Here is a 15,124-nt window from a genome sequence, read left to right as displayed (position 1 = left end):
AATAGGGCATGAGTAACTGTGAGCAGAGCCACCCGATCCAGGAAGGAGTGTAATTGGTGCACAACATGAAGCTGTTTAAAGGCCCTCCTAGCCACAATTGCCACCTGGTCTTTCAGCAGGAGTTGTGAGTCTAGGAGGACCCCCACATTGCCCACTGGGTCTGTCCAAGGCAGTGCCACCCCATCCAACACCAAAAATGTATACTCCCAGAACCAGCAGGACTCCAAATCCAAAGCTACTCAGTCTTGCCAAGGTTCAATTGAAGCCTATTGTTCCCCATCCAGACCCTCACAGCCTCCAGGCACTGGGATAAGGCGTTCACAACATCACTTAATTTGTCAGGGGCAGAGATATATAGGTGGGTATCATCAGCATTCTGATGATACCTCACCCTGTGGTGACGGATGAGCTCATCCAGCAGTCTCATGTAGATATTAAATAGGAGAACAGAGAGCACTGAACCCTGTGGCACCCTATATAGTAGGGGCTGAGGGCGGGACCTCTCCTCCCCAGTCATTACTGACTGGAATTGATCGTGGAGAAAGGAGGTGAACCAGCAGAGCACCATGCTGCCCACCCCCAGCCTCCCGAGCCAATCCAGAAGGATACCATGATCAGTAGTATCGAAAGCCACCAAGAGATCAAGTAGGGCAAGGATGGATGCACAACCTCCATCTCACCCATGCCAGAGATCATCTAAAAGTACGACCAATGCTGTCTCTGTCCCATACCCAGGTCTGAATCCTGACTGAAAAGGATCCAGATAGTCCACTTCATCCAAGGCCCTTTGAAGCTGTTGTGCAACCACCTTCTCAACCACCTTACCGAAAAAAGGATGGCTAGATACTGGACCGACGTTGTCCAGCATGGTGGGATCCAGCAATGGCTTCTTGAGGAGGGGGAGCACCAAAACCTCTTTAGGAGGCAAAGGAACAACCCCCTCCCTCAAAGAAGAATTCACCATCACTAGAGCCCCCTCACATGACACCCCATGGGTCGCTTTCATGAGCCAAGAGGGGCATGGATCTAGGGAGCAGGTGCTGAGCTCACAGTTTGAAGGACCCTGTCCACTTTCATGAGTCCAGCAGGTTCACACCATTCCCAAATAACTGGGCAAAACTCCACCCCAGGCATCTCCTCTGAACCAGCAACGAAACCGGCATCCAACTGCGAGCAAATTTGAGTATTTTATCCAACAGATGCTGAGCAAATTCCTCCGCATGCCCCTGCAAAAGGTGTTCTGGGCCCCCTTTACCTAAGAGAGCTTGTGTCACCCAAAACAGAGCTGCAGGGCAGCAATCTGTGGATGCAATAAGGGCGGAGAAGTACTGTTGCTTCGCCGCCCTTACCACCACAAGGTAGGCCTTAACAGTGGCTCTAACCTGTATCCAGTTGAGCTCATCCTTGGTTGAGTGCCAGCGACTCTCTAGATGTCTCTTCTCTCATTTCACCTCCCTCAGCTCCTCTGTAAACCACGGGGAGTGACAGAATCCATGGGAGGGGAGAGGTTGCATGGGTGCGATCCCATCCAAGGCCTCAGCTGCCCCCTTATTCCAAGCAGCAACCAAGGCTTCAGATGGACCAGGCAGCAGGAAGAACCCCCAGTTCCCTCTGAAACCCATCCAGGTCCATCAGTCGCTGGGGGCAGACCAATCTGGTGGATCCAATCTCCCTGCAGTGGGTAGTGGTGCTAGAGAATCCCATGGAAATTAGGGCATGATCTGACCGTGACAAGGGAGTCACCAAAAGCTTCCCCAATTTCAAATACCCACTGCTCCAACAGGAACACCAAATCTGGAGTGCAACCACTATATCGGGCTCTGGATGACCTGGGATAGGCCCATGGCCATCATGGCGGCCATGAACTCCAAAGCCGCCACAGATCCCACTCTGAGAGAAGGCAGATTCCCCCAGAACCATAAGTCTGGGGAACTCCACTGCCAAACCCGAGATGGAGTCAAGGAGCTCAGGCAGGGAGGTTGCTATGCAGCAAGGAGTCTGGTACAACAGCAACAGGCCCAACTGATCCCTAGAGCCCAACTTAAGGCACAGTCTCAAATCCGGGGACCTGTGGGACAGTGCTCCTGAAAGCTGTAAGGGATTCCCAGATGACAATTGCCACATCCCCACCTCTGCCCTGAAGTCTCAGCTGATGCCACACCTGAAACCCCACCGGGCATATCTCAGGGTTACCCCCACTTTTGGACCCAGCCAGATTTTGGTAGTACATGCCAGGTTGGCCCTCTCATCAATGATTAAATCATGAATGAGGGAAGCCTTATTGCAGACTGACCTGGCATTCAGTAGTAGCAGCCAGAGGGTTCTGCACAGTATCTTAGCTGTTCCTAGCATTGCACTCTTCTGGACAGAGAGCACTGATGTTGTTCCTGGGATCTGTTGGAGCCACTCTCCCAGCTTAGGAGTCACAGCCTCGGGTGCTCCTACCACCACTGGGACCACTTTGGCCTTCACTTTCCATATCCTCTCTAGTTCCTCCTTTAGGCCCTGGTACTTCTCCAGCTTCTCATGCTCCTTTTTCCTGATGTTGCTGTCACTCAGCACCACTACATCTATCACCACCACTGTCTTCTGGTCCTTGCCTACTACCATGATGTCTGTTTGATTGGCCAGTACCTGCCTATCTGTCTGGATCTGAAAGTCCCAAAGGATCTTAGCCCTTTTGTTCTACACAACCTTCTGTAGAATCTTCCATCTAGACTTGAGATGGTCTAGCCCATACACTGTACAGATGTTCCTGTATACAATGCCAGTTACTTGGTTGTGCCATTCAGTGTATGCTGTTCCTGCATCCTACACCCTGCCACTATGTGCTGGACTGTCTCTGAGGCCTTGCTGCACAGTCTGCACCTTGGGTCCTGTCTAGGGTGGTAGACCACTGCTTCTATGGATCTGGTGCTTAGTGCTTGTTCTTGTGCTGCTATGAACAGTGCCTCAGTGCTATCTTTTAGTCCAGCCCTTCCCAGCTACTGGTAGGATTTCCCCATGTCTGCCACCTCAGCTATCTATTGATAGTACATCCCACGCAGGGTGTTGTCTTGTCATGGCACTTCCTATGTTTGAACTTCCTTCCATGTCTGTTGCTGCCTCAGGCATTCTGTCAGCAACTCATTTTTGGGTGCCATCTTACTGATGTACTCCTCGAAGCTCTAGGAGAGTGGCTTTGACATTCACCAGACCCCGCCTGCCCTCTTTCCAGATGGTGTACAGTCTCTGGGTGTTGCACTTGGGGTGGAAATCTCCATACATTGTGAGGTGATTCCAGGTCTTCACATCAGCAGCCTCCGTGTCCTTTGGCCAGCTCACTTTACTGGCAGGGTATCTGATGAGTGGCAGGGTGTACATGTTGTTGGCGTGGATCTTTTCTTCCTGGCATCATATCAATTCCAGGTTCTCTTGAGACAAGAGAACCTGGGATGGATGGATGGATGGATGGATGGATGGATGGATGGATGGATGGATGGATGGATGGAAAGGATACAGAGATAGACAGAGAGGAGTAATTAAGTCAGTTAAATTCAAGTAACATGACTGTTGGTTTGCAGTTGCATATTATGAGGTGTTGGTGTTAACCTGAAAGCCTTAAATGGCTTAGGAACTGACTACTTGAAGAACCATGTTGTCTGTTACGAATTCTCCAGATATTAATATCTGCAACAAAGTAAGGGGTACGTTTGGTCCCTACTCTCTTTTGCCTCAAGGAAATCAGCTGATAGCTGTCTTTATCCAATCTTTTGAATGCTTCCACTTGTACTATTTGTTGGCTTTTATTTGACATATTCTTATTTTGCTTTGTGGTAATAGTTGTGAGCTGCCTTAAGTATTCAGTGGAATAGAAAAACAGGAAATAAATTGAATGAATAAATAAATAACATAAGTTTCATATTCTCTCACACCAAGAGCTTTGTGACGCGGCTCCATGGTACCTCCATGGTGTTGGGTATCCCTGATCAAAGGAGGCAGCCTAGGACTGAACTTAATGGCTTCTTATGGGGCACATTGAACAAGTGACCCGTTGAGAGGAAAAGGGTCATCAAGGAGAGCAGAAGTTTAAATTGAAGCCTTATTAAAGGATGCTAGTTAGTTTAGAAAGGTTATTTTTATATGGCATATTTTTGGAAGATTAACTTGTGAATTTCTACTTTCAGCTGTTTTTGTCATCAAGAGCTCGAGGATACAGCTATATCTGTCAGTCTGTGGATTACTCAGATAATGAATATGAAGTCAGGGTGAGTAGCAATATCAATTAGTCACATATCACTTAAATTTTGGATGTTTTATAAGTTTTAGATATATTTATAGTTTTAATGTTTTTTGTAAGTCGCCCAGAGCCCCAGAGTTGTGGGGGAGATGGGCGGGGGGAAAATCCAATAAATAAAAAAATTAAAAATAAATTCTTTTTATAGGTTAATATTTATGTGAGAGCTAAACTACATTATTTTCAAGAAGTTTTTAAAAGTATTTAAACTTTTAAACATTTATTTTAAAGAAGAAGAAATGTGCAGGATGCTAATAAGGATTGGGATCCTTCCCTAGTTTCCAACCATATCTCCTCCCCATCTCTCCCCTCCCCCATAATTTTAAATTTAAAAATGTACTCCCTAACTTTTTCTGTACAATTCAAATTAATTTAAAAACTCTGTGAGATATAATATGAAACAGATAATTTCCTGCTGCTAAAGGTACGTGTTTTTATTGTTAAGGAACAAATTATATCCCCTGTACTAAAGAATTGCAAGTTAATTTATGTAGTTTAAAAGGTAAAACTGCATACCATATAATCTAAATAACATCTATTGGAAAAGCAGGAAATGTCTCCAATATATTTTCTTTTGCAATTAAGTAACATTTTCTTCTCATTGAACGCAATTCGCATTAGCCAGTATTCCTACAACTTTCCAGAGCATTTCATGGTGGTTCCAGTTAATGGAGACACACAGTGGTTCACATTTATTTATTTAGAATTTCATGGACTGGCTCTAATCTGAAGATGCCACAGATTATTCCTGAGAGCAATAAGGGACACCTCTGAGAGCTATCCCAAAAATGCAGATTCAGATTCAGATTTAAATGCTAATAATGTTTCATACCGCACAGTAAGGTGCCTATAGCTTCAGCTGGGTTTCGTCATACCATTGCAATTTCCCTTTGGGCTTATAATGAAAATGTGCTGAACCATGCAGGAAGCAAGTTTAGTTAACATGCTAAGCTACAGGCTGCCAGTATGAATCAGGCGTTATAAGCACCGACTTAAAAAGTAATCAGAGCAGTGGATATCAGTAGCAAGCATCCTTACACTTTCAAAGGACAATGAATGCACTTTCATTGGATGCATGAAGAATTACTGGTTCCAGCTTACTATGTGAACAAGAAAGTTGTAAGAATCCTTGGTGGCTAAGAGGTAGAAAATGTTTATTTCCAGTATTGCCTTTTTTAAAGGAATTTTTTGACAAATAATTGATTTACTCCTATAAATTAATGGCAATCACTATTATCATTTCCTTCCCAGTTGATGATATAACAGGGAGGAATTGTTTGAATTTCCCCTCAAGGTATTTTCATGACCCTTAATTCTAGTTGTTAGTCTAGATAATGATAAAATTATGATTCAGTTTTTCTCTTATATATATGTGGAAAGGCTTCTCCAGTTAATTCCATTAAATCAATTAGCCCAATCTAGTACGTTAACTCTGAAATGACTGTTCATTGAGGATTGAAACAAATAGTGACTATGCTGTATTCAGTGAAAATTATGCATAAACTAAAATTTTAAGTAGCATATAATTTGGTGGCATTTGTTTTTATTCAGGTTTTAAAAAATATTTTTGAGGCAGATAATACTAAATGCTTGATGGTGAGAAATGTTTCGTGATCAAGAATTCTCTTTCCTCGTTCTTATTTTTGAATGTTGAGTTTTTATGTTGAGTATACTCAGTATAAACTTTATGGCCATCTGACTTTTCACAAACTAGATAAAGGATCTGTGAAGCAAAATCTACAAAACAAATATAGATTGCTTTTTCTTTTTTTGAGAACCTGTAAATCTCTAGCATCTAGCCTTTAGTTAAGGCTGTTACGGTAACAGTAATAGCAGATACATTAGGGATTTATAGCATCGTCCAACCTTCATTGTAGCATTATATCACTAGAAGGCATTGTATCACTTCTGCAATGGCTTAATGACACTATAAATTGCTGGTGCAAGCAAACTAGACTTCCAAAGAAGCTTTTAAAAAATATTTGAGTAAAGAAAAAAAAATTCACACAAATAATCAGTGCAAACTCTCCCTCCCTCCCTCTCTCTCTGTATATGTGTGTGTGTGTGTGTGTGTGTGTGTGTATATGAACTAAAGATAATTTGTGAAACGTGTGTTTCTCCCTGCTAGGCATGAGCCACCAAGGAACTAATTTCACTATAGGAGTAATATAGCATACACACAAAATAAACTAATGTCAGCATGACTTTGGCATAAAATAAGAGAAACAAAAGACAAAAAGAGCTAATTAGTTCAAATAATCATTTAAAATAAGTTAAAAAGTAAAAAGGTTTTTTTTCCCCCACTTTGGCAACACCTCTTTCTATTCCTTGAGTCATTTTGCTGCTGTGCTCCCCACATGCCACTTGTATTCAGTTCAATGAAGCCTCCCCAGAGAGTCTGACTTTGGACTGCAACCTGTCTATTCATGCAAAACAAATGTAAACTGCTTTGTTCTCATCTGTGGCCCTGATTATCTTTCTAGCTTTGAGCAACTGCTTAAGAAGTGCTTTGAGAATTATTTTTTACACATTTAGTTCTCAGATGAAAAGTAGGATAGTAATAGTTATATATACCTTCAACCTATAATATTACTAATTGAATTGCTTGTATCTTTCTTTGAACTTGACACTTTCTAAGTAACCAGTACATAAAAACAAAACGTAGATAGTTGAGCACTGTATGAGTTTGTATTTTTTAATGTTCTTAGGCAGAAAGATATTAAGGAACTTCATTTTACATCTGAGCTAATAATATGCTAATGATGCCATGCAGGTAATATCAAAGTCAATGCAGTTGTTTTAATGATTTTTAAAAGTTACTACAGCACATGTTCTTGATTAACATGTAAGACATCAGCTTGGTGTTCCTTCCAATTACCCAGGGTCTTCCTGTTTCACCTATCAAGGAAACTTCACATTTTACAAATACAGTTTTATAAATTATCTCCTCCTTCATATGTCTTACAACTTTATTTCTATGACATATTTGTAATAACCTTATACCCATTGTTATAGAGTCTTGGATATTTACTCACTTCCTGGCTGGATAATTCATATGAGACTTTTCTTACATACATACATACATACATACATACATACATACATACATACATATTGTTTCGTCCATGTATTTCATTCCAGTAGCCCACTTGTCGTCAGATTGTCCTGGTTCCCCAACATCTGGCATGGACCTTGGTAATTTGGGCGGTGTCTGAGCCAGGATGATTCTCTTAGTTCGTGTCACTCTCACATTCGGAGTAGGCATGTGTAGTGTTAGGGGGTCTTTGCCCAAGGACCCCTACTGGTAAGTTAGGTACCAATTGGGATTCAAACCCTGATCTCCCACATTAAAGGGCAGTGCTCTAACCACTACACTATCCAGCCTTAGTAGACAAGGACCAGAAGACAGCAGTGGTGATAGATGTAGTGGTGCCAGGTGACAGCAACATCAGGAAAAAGAAGCATGAGAAGCTGGAGAAGTACCAGGGCCTGAAGGAGGAACTAGAGAGGATATGGAAAGTAAAGGCCAAAGTGGTCCCAGTGGTGGTAGGAGCACTTGAGGCTGTGACTCCTAAGCTGGGAGAGTGGCTCCAACAGATCCCAGGAACAACATCAGAGCTCTCTGTCCAGAAGAGCGCAGTGCCAGGAACAGCTAAGATACTGCGCAGAACCCTCAAACTCCCAGGCCTCCAGTAGAGGACCCGAGATTGAGGAAGACACATACCACCATAGGAGTGAGAGGGGATTTTTTTTTAATATATAATTTTTATTAAGAATTTTGATTATAATGTAAAAAGTGCAAGGAAATAAGAAAGGAAAAGAGAGAGAAGACTAAGGAAGTAAGAATATAATAAAGAGAAAAATATATAAAGAAGTGATTCCAATCTTCATCACAACAAGTATCAACACATTTAGTAACTCTTCACCCTCTCTAAAGTTACAAACAGTTATCTCTTCATCCCATATCCCATATATTATCTATAAGCAAATCCATAAAGTATCATCTTTTCAGTCCTGGTGTCAGCAGAAAGTCCATAAAGGGTAGCCAGAAGTAACAATATATCTTATTTTAACCTTGATCAAATAAACCAATTTTATATTCCTTCCTTTTACTTCTAACAGTCTTAATCTTTAGTTCATTCAAATATTGTCATAGTATTTGATTTCTCTTCATTTCTTCTTTGTCCCATCGTACAGAGTTCTTCAAGACTTTACCAAGCCTCTTTTGTAAGTACAGTAGGAAAAAATTGTCCAGGTCACTCTCTTGGTTTGTCACTTGTATTTTCCTTTTAAATTTAAAAACCTCAGCCAATTTTGTTTATAGATCAAGTGAAACATCCTTTTCTAAATATTCTCTTGGCCTGTCAGTTGTAAATCCACTTTTGATATCATCTCTATCTTGTCAGATAAAATTTGTTCTACATCTGACATTTCTTCAGTAACATCTTTTGGACATAGTCTTTCCATAGAAGCAGACATCATTACTGACATTGTTGATATTGTTGCCATCTTGCAGACCTGTATATCTTTCCTCCACCTAAAATCTTTAGTCCCCTCTAGTGTCCATTTTTTGAAATACTGAAATTCTTTATCTATGTTATGTCTTGTAAAAACCAAAACAGGATATATTTCCCATGAGAAGCTGTTTATAATTTATATTTAATTCCAAAATCTCATTATTAAACTTTCAATATTCCAATTTTATCTGGACCCTTAGTCCATTTATAACTTTCTAGGATCAAAATCTTATTTAGCTTTCTTCTGTTTATTTCAGATTCTTTAAATTCTTAAGCATATGATTAAAATTTCCTTTCATTCAGGATTAAAGGCAGACTCACCCAGCGTTTTCAAACTTGTCACTCCAAAGTTCTCTAATAGCTTAGCAATAGTTAATGAGCAATTTCTGAAAATGAGGTTTGCAAACTTAGTGTCCTTTAAAAGTCCCCATCGTGTTTGTGAGCAAGATGGCTAATTCCAGTGTCTCCTGGCGCTCAAACCGTGGAAAACCACTGTCCTGTGGTCTCCTCATGGGGAGCAGCCATCCAGAGCATATGTGCACAATCTCCTGCCCTCTCTTTATCTTGAGAGTTTCCAAAGAAACAGTCTACTCACTGGTTCTTTGCCGTGGTCGTCAGCTTCACTTTCGCAGAGCTGTCTTTACTTCTCCATACTTCCCCCAGAAGTCCAATTCATATGAGACTTTTCAATGAATTGGTATCAATTACTATCTTAGAGAAGCTATGCAAATGAGCTTTGAAGACACTTTGAACTTTCTGCATTACAAACTCTCACATTGTTGCAGATTTCCTATTATATATGGACAGAGATGTATAAGGGTGTAGGGAAGAATTGCACAATATGTTGCCTGATATTAACCATCTAATGAGTTTTATCACCTCTGCAAGCGCTTTCTGTCAAAGTTTTGCTTGGAGTATCTCTTGGCTGTTTGTATGTCTTACTCATCTGCTAGAATTTGTTTAGCCAGGTTCACTTTGAAAGAAAGAGCAAGATATACTATTACATATATTATACAGACTATTTCTTTATATACATAATAGTATATCTCAGACTTTTTTGAATTTCTATGTCCTAAAGCTCTCTTTATTAAGGCTTTCAGATCTGGGCTGTAAAAATCTGTACCATTACTAGATAGCAGCAAAGAGTTAAAGTTATCTGTTCCTGTTTGCTGCAATCTAATGATTGCCCAGGTGTTTGCAGGCCAAATCTGGTAGCCCTCCCTTTATTATTCCTGACACAGATTACGTTCTTTAGAAGATGCTAGTAATTTCCACAGTAACTAGTGAATAATAATGTTAATTTTATTGATACATTTGAGGGTTGCCAAGTTTATTTTCAACAGCATACTTTTCATAGCTTCAAATGAAGTCATCAAACTAAAAAAAGCTATATTCCATATTGAGGGTGGGCGGTATCCAAAAGTTGAATTGAATATAAATTGGTTCTCTGTATTCTATCACCTTTAGAGGTGTGATTGGTTGGTGCACATAAAATATACTTTTCAGTTGGGGTCTCCAAGCTCTTTCCTCATAAAGACTAAGTTATGTCTCTCTTTATGATTGGTGGAGGCATTATTTATACCCCTTTCTTTTCCAAGCTTGTTGATGTTTTATTTTATTCTCTTTATTCTCTTTTAGATTTTTTGTGCCACAGTTTTTATTTTGCCTTTTTATTATCTTAGTTGTTGTTTTTTAAAAAACCATGTTTAGTATAATCATTTAAAATATAAGATGTCTTGGATATATGAGGACTGCAGTATCTTTTAAATAAAATATAAAAGATATGGAATGTCCTGTTAGATGACTTTCAGATGAGTCTGAAGGCATTTGACAGCCTCTATGTTAGTGTTTTAACCTCAGCAACCTTAAAATACATAGACTTCAACTCCCAGAATTCCCCAGCCAGCATGGAGACCACATCTTAAAATTGCTGAGGTTGAGAAACACTGGTCTATGTTATCACCCAATATTCCTGAAAGTACACACATGGTTCCTTGCAGTCTTCTTATCCTCACAGTCATGCTGTGAGGAGGTTAAGCTGAAAGAAGGAGTGGCTGGACCACGGATACTGAGTGACCTGTTTAACTAATTGAGATCTAAACTCAAATTCTCCTAGCCCTAGTCAAACACTCTAATCCCTTATATATAGCATTGACTCTAATAGTGAATAATGTGAACAATTATATAGCATTAACAACAGTTTTGAAAACCAGCATCACAGACATTTAAGATAAGTGGCAATCATTTAATATCTGATTTAAAACAAATTAGGGAAAGCATGCAGGGTGGCTTGAGACCATAGCAGGCACCTGAATTTTCTGCTGTATAGTGAGGTAATCTGTGTGAGAGTTCCTGCTCTCCCCGCATGTTGTATCTGCATGTGTGTTTTGTGGATACATGTGCCCGGAGAGTGTAGAACAGGCTGTGCATGCTTTGCTTTGGTCATGTGACCAGGAGGGAGGAGGGAGGGGCTTAGAAGGGAGCAGTTAGCAGCATCCTGAGCTCAATTACTACAAGGAAAGTTCTGGGGAAAGCTTTTCCGGAATGGTTTTCCCCACTGCCCCTGGCCAAAATAATCCTGGTTTTTAACTCAGTCTTCATTATAGAAGCTTCTCTCCCTACTCCATATTTGTCCTGTTTTTTGGAGAGTTATCCTGCTGATGGACAGACACGCAGACAGACAGGATCCTGAGCTTCTTTACATAATCTCTTTTCAACATTTTTTGGTTTGGAAAGAATAATTCAAGCAAAAGCAAAAATTGTTTTTCACATGATCTTATTGCATAGTTGCATTCCTTACAGCAAATATCGAGACCTATCCAAAGTATAAATATAAACTTTCAAAAAACTGAACAACACAGGACCCAATTTGAAGTGGGGAGAAAAGCCAGCAAAAGAACAGTCAAGTTTGAAAATGAGGCTGATCAGACCACAGGCTGCAGAGAAAGAGAAAAGAGAAATATTGCCCAATGTATTCATCTGGGGAAGGTTGTATGGCTCCTTCCTTCCTTCCTTCCTTCCTTCCTTCCTTCCTTCCTTCCTTCCTTCCTTCCTTCCTTCCTTCCTTCCTTCCTTCCTTCCTTCCATTTCTATGCTATGCCATACCAACCAGTTCTGAGTAGCATACAAACAGAAACAGAAACTTTAAAACAACAAACCACAATGTGACAATAATGGTGCTCCCCACCAGAGGCAGGCCTAAAGTTAATGTCCCCCAAATGTTCCATCAAACCACCCTGATAAAAACTCATCGGGGAAGTAGCAGTCAGTAGGTGCAAGAGGGAGTAGTTGCATGTGAGGGGGGAGGGGGCGATTGCAGGATCCCTGCAGGTGGAACTCCTTTGGGAATGAGACTCTGAACATATCTTCTCTCCCTGATCCCACCGAACAGGCTGTCATTGTAAAAATTATCAGGGATTTGCAGAGGGCTAATTTACACTTTCATAAATGCTGTTCCATAGTTTGCTGATGTATTCTTAATGACAAACCAACCATGGAAACTATGCCATTCTGGCAACACATGCAAAAAACCAGCCGGCCAGTCAACCACGTGGTTCATTGCACTAGGCAAATGCACCCAAAATACCTACTTGTTGTATTGGCTGTATCTTGCCTTTAGTCTCAGATGCACTCTGCCCTTCAATACCAGTTGCTGAAAAATACAAATGGGAAGAGCCTGTTCTGCCCTTGTGCTTGGCAGTTTCCCATAGGCATTGAATTGGCAACTGTGGGAACAGAGTGCTGAACTGGACAGATTTTTGATCTAATCCAACAAGCTCCTTTTACAGTAACATTTAATGATGGCTCTCTTTACAGTTGAAAAAAGGGATGTATTAATATTGTTGGCTATGAAATACTGTTTTAGAAACAGGAAACAAATTACTTCTGCTTTTTCAAATATTGGCAGAATATCAACTTTCTAGATTGCTGTGTAATATCTGGAAAATGTTATTTGTTTATTCACATACCTTTCACACTGCCTTTCCAGACTACCTCCGAGCCAGTTTACAGACATATAAACAATATTATTGCAATTCAGTAATAAATCCAGTCTTCAACAAGGATATATAAACATTAAAATAATACATTTATTATTATATTAATAATAATAAAAGACTTGAAGACCATCGGCATTAACAAAATCACCACCAGACAATTGCAAAAGGAAGTTTTACTTGGAACAGTTTCCATCCTGTGACAATTCCTTTAACACCATCGAACAACAACATCTGCCCATCCCAGGTCCTTGGGAAGGAATCAATAGGTGGATAAAAATGCCAAATCCAGTCTAAACAACTGGTTGGCTGTGCAATCAACAATAATAATAATAGCCTGGTGGTTAAGGCACCAGGCTAGAAACCAGGAGACCAGGTGTTCTAGTCCCACCTTAGGCATGAAAGCCACTGGGTGACTGTGAGCCAGTCACTCTCTCTCAGCCCAACTCACCTCAAGGGTTGTTATTGTGGGGAAAATAGAAGGAGGAAGGAGGATTAGGTATGTTGACAGCCTTGAGTTATTTATGAAAATAATAAAGGGGGGGATAAAAAAAATCTTTTAAAAAAAACACAATTTGAGTATTTAAAAAAATATCACAACTTGGAAACCAGTACTCACTATTATAAAATCAGTCATTCACAGGTTGACAGTGGTAAAATTAATACTATGTAAAACATTGGCTTTAAACTCTGCAATATGCTAAATGCAATCATCTCAATTAAAAACTACAGTACTTAAAATTGAAGAATTTTAAAAGCTTTAAAGGAGTGATAGGCCAACTGAAGGATAGGCAAAGCAACAAGAACGGCCTCTGATATCCATCTTAGTTTTAAAAAAAAAAATGTTTATACAAGTGTAGTGAGTCCTTTAAACCAGGGATTTTCAAACTTTTTCAGGCTGCAGAATCTGTTAGTTAAAAAAAAAATCCAGAACTCCTGACCAAAGTTAAAGCGGTAGTAATAGAATGACTTCAAATGACTTTCTTTTTTAATGTTATTAGTGTCTCATGGAACCCCAACAAACCTTTGCAGAACCCTAGGGTTGGAGTTCAAACATTCCAAGCAGACCTTTGAATTAACCTAGAAATGGATTAACAAGTACTAGTGCAATTAATACAATGTTGTGTTGGTACAACACAATCTGTTCTAAATGTGTAGTCCTGAAAAGTACCTAAGGAGCTACATTGTGGTGTTGCAGAAATTTTGCCATTACTTTCTTAAGCCAACATCTGATGCAAGTATGTAAGCTGTGGCATTTGAATGATGCTGTCACACACATTTTGCCATTTTATCCCTTCTTGTGTCCCCTGCAGGTTCTCAAGACTGGTTGTTTCCTCTAGTAATGTGTTACAAATGACTTGAGTAGAAAGGGCACCATCCAGTGCTGTAGACCAGAGATAAGGTGTTGTTTCATAGGGACGATGTGAACTGTAGTTTTTTGTTTTTGAGTACAAGGGAGCCATAAATTCTCTACTGTGGAAGGATTCACATGCTTAGAGATACTTCTTAAATAACACCTTATATTTTCTACTTTTACTCCATGTTTTTTAGTTTAATATTTCTTTTCCAGGAGTTATTTATAGATCCTGAAAGTTTTAAATATGTACATGGTACATTTTAGAATTCATAAAATTTTTAGATGACTGTTTCACATAAGGATACCATTTAACATATAAACATAACTGCTTTATTTGTAAATTGAAGACACTGATTATTGTACTCTAAGCAGAAACTGAAAAAGAAGTAAATGTTTAAGTGCTTAAGCTTGGTTCAGGCCATAACAGTAAGAGTTATAACCATAATGATTAGAACACTGGAGTATCTTTAGTTAGGGTTAGAGAAAAGACAATATCTACATTTATTACTGGCTGGAAACCCCTTATGGATTTTTTGCATAAAATAGGGGGGAAAATGTACTTATTATCTATGGTTTTGACGATTAGTTAGGATAGATTACAGAAAGAAGAGAGTCATGATGTAACTTTAGAGAAAGAGGTAAATCTACAATTGTACTTATAATTGCTGTGAAGAAGATCAGAAGCTACTTTCTTATATCTTTTTTCTTTCTTTTCTATTTTTCCTCTACCTTTTTCTTTTCTTTTCTTTTCTTTTCTTTTCTTTTCTTTTCTTTTCTTTCTTTTTTTTTTTTTTGCATGTTAGCTTTCTCTTTTTCTTGTTTCCTTCTTACTCTATTTTAGTTTGTATTAATTTTTACTCTTCTTTTTAAAACTTTCAATAAAAATAGAACAAATGAACACTGGAATATCTTTTGAAAGAGAGAGAGAGAGAGTGTGTATGTGTGTGTGTTTAAACTGAAAGTGAGAAATATTAATCAT

General features: G+C 39.5%; 1 protein-coding gene across 1 annotated transcript in view; it reads left to right on the top strand.

Moving 5' to 3' along the window:
• ELOVL4 (ELOVL fatty acid elongase 4) overlaps positions 1-15,124 on the top strand; it is a 45,194-nt gene that overhangs the window by 25,515 nt on the left and 4,555 nt on the right. Inside the window, exon 3 of the mRNA XM_088150726.1 lies at positions 4,167-4,247. Coding sequence (XP_088006852.1) covers positions 4,167-4,247 — 81 coding nt within the window. The remainder of the gene's footprint in view (positions 1-4,166; positions 4,248-15,124) is intronic.

The sequence above is a fragment of the Python bivittatus genome, unplaced genomic scaffold, assembly GCF_059951505.1.
Source record: "Python bivittatus isolate LINGU-HERP-01145 unplaced genomic scaffold, Pbiv_v1 ctg000020_np1212, whole genome shotgun sequence".
Lineage (NCBI taxonomy): Eukaryota > Metazoa > Chordata > Lepidosauria > Squamata > Pythonidae > Python > Python bivittatus.
This window is presented reverse-complemented; position numbering and strand designations above follow the sequence as displayed.